This window comes from Cryptomeria japonica, chromosome 2, assembly GCF_030272615.1.
Source record: "Cryptomeria japonica chromosome 2, Sugi_1.0, whole genome shotgun sequence".
Lineage (NCBI taxonomy): Eukaryota > Viridiplantae > Streptophyta > Pinopsida > Cupressales > Cupressaceae > Cryptomeria > Cryptomeria japonica.
Window position 1 is genome coordinate 95,747,529 of NC_081406.1, and position 7,009 is coordinate 95,754,537.

General features: G+C 37.3%; 1 protein-coding gene across 1 annotated transcript; it reads right to left on the minus strand.

The window, feature by feature from the left end:
• Positions 1-3,380: 3,380 nt before the first annotated feature.
• Positions 3,381-4,316, minus strand: LOC131859314 (putative leucine-rich repeat receptor-like serine/threonine-protein kinase At2g24130). Its single transcript, XM_059212916.1, has one exon. The coding sequence runs from the start codon at positions 4,314-4,316 to the stop codon at positions 3,381-3,383; it is 936 nt and encodes a 311-aa protein (XP_059068899.1).
• Between the last annotated feature and the right edge of the window lie 2,693 nt (positions 4,317-7,009).

The following is a 7,009-nucleotide window of genomic DNA, read 5'->3' on the forward strand; positions in this document are numbered from 1 at the left end:
AAATCTGTTGTGATTTTGGCAAGGAAATAAAGTAGAATTTGAGGTGCAATGCAATGTGCAGAGTAATTAAAAAAGAAAGCAGCAATTGAGTACCATTGTGTGAATATAATGAAAAGGTGGAGATGGTGAAAGCAAATAACAGGTAAAGCCAACAAAATAGAGAACTGGCGTTACATTGTTTCTCTCCACTACTTTCATCTCATATGTCACAGACAGCCACTAAAGTCCGATCAAATTTCTGTATTAAAGTTTAGCAAAGGGCGATGCTACTAGCTGTGCAAAACATGTTTAATCAATCTTTAAAACGAGCCTTCCACAATAGTTCATATAAGAAACGGATATATCTATGTATATATAGATCATATGAAAAATTTATATTCTTTTTAATTAACAGCAATCTAAACTTAGATGTTTGACAAATAATAGATATCATTCTTAAGCTGGTGGAACAATTTCAGACTTACCTATAAGAGAATACTACAATCTTGTCAATTCAAACATTTTGAGAATCGAAACATCTCAATTTCAAGAGACCAAATTTCTTTGAGGAATTTTGTTAAACAGTTCACGAACCTTGTCTATTTGCACATTTTCCATACATATCCATGAGAGCATTTCCAACTATAATATTTGACAACAATCCCCCTTTTCTTATTCTTTGATGGTTGTCTATAATGCGTTCCAAAGCTCCCATTTTGGCACAGGCGGGGAGAATGCTAGCTGTAAAGCTAGCAATTTTATATACTTCGGAAGTTTCTATATCTTGTCAACAAATCCATTTTGTTCATATCCAGCAATCATGGAACTCCATGAGACCAAATTTCTTTGAGGCATATTGTCAAACAGTTCGCGTGCGTTGTCTGTACTTCCACATTTTGCAAACATGTCCCCAGGGCGGTTGCAACTACAACATCTGACAATGGGTGTGCATAGCCTGTTCCAAAGCTCCCATTTCAGCACAGGCAGGAAGGACGCTGGCAAGGGTTGAGGAACCTGCCTTTACGCCTGCATTTGCTCGAAAGCTTCTAAAGCCTTTTCAACAAACCCATTTTCTGCATATCCTGCAATCGTAGCATTCCATGAGACATTTTTGAGGCATTCAGTCAAGCAGTTCACGTGCCTCATCTTTGCTTCTACATTTTGCGTAAATGTCTACCAGTGCATAACCAATTACCCACCTAAGCAATTAGAGCTTAGAGTGTGCTGGTTAAGCCCAGACCTCTGATTGCAGAACTGTTAAAACAAGTCAGATTTGCTTTTATTCTCCCTGAACTCAAGAAGGTTCCAAGCGGTGGAAACAGAGCCTATTACAAAAAATACAATTGTGAGACCATAGAAAATAGATAGCTTCTTTTGCCTCCAATTAGAAGATCAGCCTTTCCTGGGTTTTCAACAGGGATCAGCAGAAGAGTAGACTGGCTGCATAATTGATTAGTAAGAGTGCCTTACTAGTGCTTTCCAGATTGGTTGTTTTGTTGCTTTCCAAAGTACACTGCCTTTGTAGCTGAACATTCCCTCTGTGGCTGAACATTCCCTCTGTGGCTGAATACCGCCTGCTTTTATGTTGAGGCAGAATCTCGACTTGGCTCTGTTTTTGCATTCTGAGGATTTTAATAATTTCTGAGTTTCTATTGTCTCTCAATCATTTCAAGTTTCTAAGGTAAAACTCTGTTTTGCAGGAGTTTGTCGGTTTTCTCCTGATCAACTCCAGGTACTGCATTAATTTATTTCACAAGGATTCTAATCTATCTCTGTAACTAATAACAAACAATTGTTGGAACATACACTCCAACGTAACTGGATGTGTTAGAATAAGTCATTAACTTAATTGTCTTCATGATGTTGTAGAGGTGCCCAATTTGTTGTCAATTCATTGTCAATAATCTTCAGTTTGCTGTTCATCAGCTATTTAGCAGATTATAGAATCTTGTTGAGGTCTTTCGTAACTATAAATATGCAATCTGTCAATGAACAAAATATTAAGTATTTAGTTTGCTGTTCTGAGCTGTTCTCTATTTTTTTCCTTATTTACGTTTTGATGCAAAAAGATATCTGAACCTGCAAGAAACATCACTATAAACATATCCATAGCCATAACCACAACTATCTTCTAAATTATTTAGATCTTTTTTCGTAGATTCTCTAGTCTGTCCTCAAACTAATTGATGCAGACAAATCTTAGAACCTGCAAGTTAAATTCCAAAAGATAAACCTGCCCTGCCCTGGTAAACATCACTGAAGGTTATGAACAGTTCCAAAACTAACAGAAGTTAATGTGGAAGATTCATGTTAAACTTATGTGCAAAGAAGATACATCAAATTTTTAACTCATAATCAAACAAATGAAGCGACAAAAAGCAGTTTACAGGAAGATTTAATGCAGCAAATAATGAACACACAGAACAGTTAATATTCTGTTTAGATCGGAAATAGGATTAATTACAAACTGTCGAAATTTTGCCCCATTTATGCATTCCTAAATATAGCTTCACTAGATTTCCAGGCTACAGAAAATTTCTAATTGAACTCTCCAAGATAGAAAAAAAAATTAATCAAGCTTTTAATTGACATTTGTAATCCCTTCCACAGAAAATTATTGAAAAATTGCAAGTCAGTTTCTCTGATTCGGAAGTGAACAATTTACATCATAATTTAAAAAGTTGACAGCAATGTGGAAGTGCTCTGACCCTTTCCTACCTTATCTAGATTTCCTGCCCATCTTGTGCTGCTTACCATTTGATACAGATCAGATTGATATTTAGAATCTATTCTCCTCCCTTCAAACATGTCCTCAATACATTCCAACAACTCCACAACTTCTGCCATGCTCGGTCGGTCTTTAGGTGAATCTTTTGAGCACAACAAGGCAACTCGAATCAGTTGAATAAGACAATTGCATGTAGAAACTGTAACACCTCCATTGCACAACAGCAAGCTATCATCAACCACCTCTGAAATCCGATCAGGGAAAGCCATACTAACCCACATGCGCAAGCTGAGTCCATCAACAAACATCTGGTGGGTTGGCCTCTTTCTTGTTAACATCTCCAAGAGCAGAATTCCATAGCTGTAAACATCTCCCTTCACGGAAATCCTTGCACCAACTCCATACTCTGCATTAAACCCCTGTCAGCTTCCACTTTCCAGCAATTAAAACAGTAATAATGAAATCAAAGCAGCAAGCTAAGTCACGAAAAATAAGTGTTTGCCAGGGGCAATGTAGCCTAGAGCACCTTTCAGTGTTGTTGACGATGAAGATGAATGCATTGAATTTTCATATAGTATATGAGCGTTTCCAAAATCAGCTATATGTGCTGTCATATAGAAGTCCAGAAGTATATTGTTGGGCTTGAAATCAGTGAACAACTTGAATTGAACAATCATGATGGAGATATGCCAAGCCACGGGCAACGTCCATGGCTATCTGTACTCGTCTGTAAATCCATTTTACAGACACCCCCAATATTACACTTGCCAGCATCACAATGCAAATGCCTTTCCAGGCTTCCATTAGACATGAACTCAAAAACCAAACCTTTGAAGTCAAGATTAGAGCATGAAGTTATGAGTTTTATTATATTTCGGTGTCTGGTTTTACCAAGCACTTGGCATTCAATGTTGAAACTTTTATGAGCTGCTTCATCCTCCAAATTGAGAGCCTTAACAGCTATCAATGTTCCATTATCCAAAACTCCTTTATATACAGAGCCAACACCACCAACTCCTAGCAAGTTGCCCTTGGCAAATCCATTAGTTGCAGTACTGAGCTCCTTATATGAGATTCTAGGATGTGGAAACTCTATTGATGGTTGTTCCACGTTTCTCTTCCCAAAGAAATATCTGTACAAAAGTGAAACATACAAGCAGTATACAACTAGAAAGGAGATAACAAAAGTGATGTATTTAAACAATTTATGGAAGTTCCAGAGGCGTCCAGATGATCCTGCACTTGGACATGCTGGTAATGAAAATATCCATTGCCCACAGAGTTCAGGGTTTCCTCTGAATGATGACGCCGTGAGCTTTGTAAATGGTCCTGCTTTAGGAATTTCTCCTTTCAACAAATTGAATGATACATTTAGAATGGTCAGTACCGTTAGATTCTGAAGAGATTCTGGTATTGTACCAGACAATTTGTTGTTGGAAATATCCAATTCTTGGAGATTTCGCAGCTTGGAAACTGAATCTGTAATTGGGCCTTCAAAAATGTTATGAGACAGGTCAAGATATTCTAGTGCACTACAACTTGCAATAGCACTAGGAATGAAACTAGATAATTGATTTCCAGATAGATCTATTCCTTGAACCATTTCCATTTTACCTATTTCTGCTGGCAAGCTTCCTTGTAGCGAATTACAAGACAGATTGAAGTAAAATTGTAAATATTTTAGGCCTGCAACTTCTGGTGGTATGTTTCCAGTGAGATAATTATAGGATAGGTCAAGTAATTCTAGTCTCCAACATCTCCCAAGAGCGGAAGGTACCCTTCCATCAAATTGATTGTGATGAAGATGAAGGCGCCTTAGCTGGGGAAGATTGCCAATACTATGAGGAATTTGTCCAGTAGCAGGTTAAATGGGAGAGAAAGTAGCCCTAGACGCTTAAGGGCACCAATCTCGCTTGGAATGGGTCCCTGCAATTTATTTTGGCCCAGAAACAATTGTTCCAATTGCGGAAGCATTTCTAGTGTAGATGGAATGGGGCCAGTCAACGCATTACCGGCAAAATCCATATATGTCAAGTTGGCAAGATTCCCAATTTCTTGAGGTATACTCCCTCCTATAAGGTTATACCCTAAGGACAATACAGAGAGATTGGTAGACAGCTTGCCAATGGAAGGGGACAAATCTTCAGCGAGATAATTATAACCCAAGTATAAGGTTTGCAGGGAAGAGCAATTAATAAGAGCTGGAAGAAACGGCAGAGTCCTTGAGCTGGTGAGGAAGTTATGATCCAGTAAAAGACGTTGGTGAGATTATTGAAAGTGAGGTAAAGAATTTCCAATTTGGAACAATTACCCAGAGATGTGGGTATTGGTCCTCTAAGCTGATTCCCCCAAAGAACCAATCCTCGCAGATTGCTGAGCTTCTGGCCGAGCTCTGGAATAACACCATGGAAAGAGTTATTGGAGATATCTATAAATTCTAAAAGGGAAAGATTTCCCAAGAAATGAGAAATATAACCCACTAAACTGTTGGAAGTGGAAACACTCTGAGAGGGGGGGGTGAATCAGAGTGTTACAACTTTTAACAAGAAATACTTTTATGAACTTGACAATTTTAATTCACAATATGTACAGATGACTGAGACTTAACACCTTGATGAAATACATTAATGAAGCATGAAATATACAATAGAACCAACTGAAACACTTGATTCAGACTTTTCAAACATAAGAATGGTATTGAATCTTTTACACAAACATGAAACATCAAAATGAGTACATCAAATATTGCATTACATAAACTCAACAAATCAGAGTATGAACTAAAGATATGACGTATCAGAGCATGAACTAGTAAAACAAAATGAAACAAGACAATGCACATAACACCATTGTTTTCATGAGTGGAAAACCCTCCTGGGGTAGAAAAACCACTCGGTAAGATCCCTTATATTAATTCAAAGAGCACCAACTCAGTTCACAAGTTTTAGAAACCACAAGGCCTCAAGGAGCACCAACCCCTCTTCTTATCCAATAAATATTTCAACTCGAGCTACAGCCACTGGTGATTTTATGCATGCAATTAAATCTTGCAGTCACAAAACCATCAGGGATTGGAGCGAGAATATTTTTCCAGTCTGTACAGATGATTCTTTCAAAAAAATTTGCAACAATATTCTTCAAGGATTTGAATCATAATTTAAATGAAATCAACACTATCAGAGAGAAAAAATTCAATCTCTGAACAAAATAGTTTTAAACAATAAAGCCTCATGTACTCTGCAACAAAACAGAGTATTGATTCTCAAAACCCTCGACTATCTCTGGTAAACTACAGCACTTCTTTTCTTTTTAACAAATGCTATGTCTTTCACTTTATTCACACTCCTCTCGCAGTTTTCCTCATTTAAAACTGTTCTGTATATAACTGTTTTATATCCAAACAAAACACCAAATGTTCTTCCAGAATAACCCTCGTATAGGGTTACCAAAACCTTACAGGAATTGCAAACTGAAAAACCAATAACCGTTTTTAACTGTGCAACGGAAAAAAACTGAAGATACTTGATTTCCCAATCATGAAAAACAAAAGTAAAGCATGAACATTTTCCTTATTTTCATTTTGCATAATTGAAAAACCTGATTCGAAACAAAATCTGAATCTTTTAATCATATGATCAAGAATAATACCTGTGAAACGCAACCTTATTGATAACTGAAAACAAACTAACCAGCAAACCATTAAGCTCCCGGTTAAGACCATTTTTGCTTCATTCTTTTTAACTGAACAACCTGATTCGAGCTCCTTAGCTACAGCGGCAGCTGCGTCTCTCATGGCGTTAGGGTTTGTGACGGACTCCAAACAAGTTCAAAAACAAAATGAAACACAAAACCGTTTTCCAAAAACTTTTAACTTGTCCGACACAAAGAGTATTCTGAGGAATATGCCCTTTAGTCCGTAGACAGATTAAATCAAAGATGTCATTAAATTAATGCAAAATCAGAACTATTCACTTATCCGTGTCACCAGCATGGCTCGAGAGTAAGATGCTTTAAGCATATAACACGTCATCAAAACAATGTGTCCGTGTCACTAGACTGGCCCATGAGAAAAACATTTTAAATCAATAATCACATGCTTATTAAAAATGTGAAACTTAACCAACACAGCTTCCTTTTTTTTACTTTCTTGTCATCGAGGACAAAAGTACCAAAGAGCAACATAAACCCCTACTGCCAAGATCAATTTCAGTCACTCTCATCAACTTGTTGCATGAAATGCCTGTCCAAATGCAGATGCTTGTGTTGGCATCCCAAAATGATAACACATTGTTTGAATCAGAA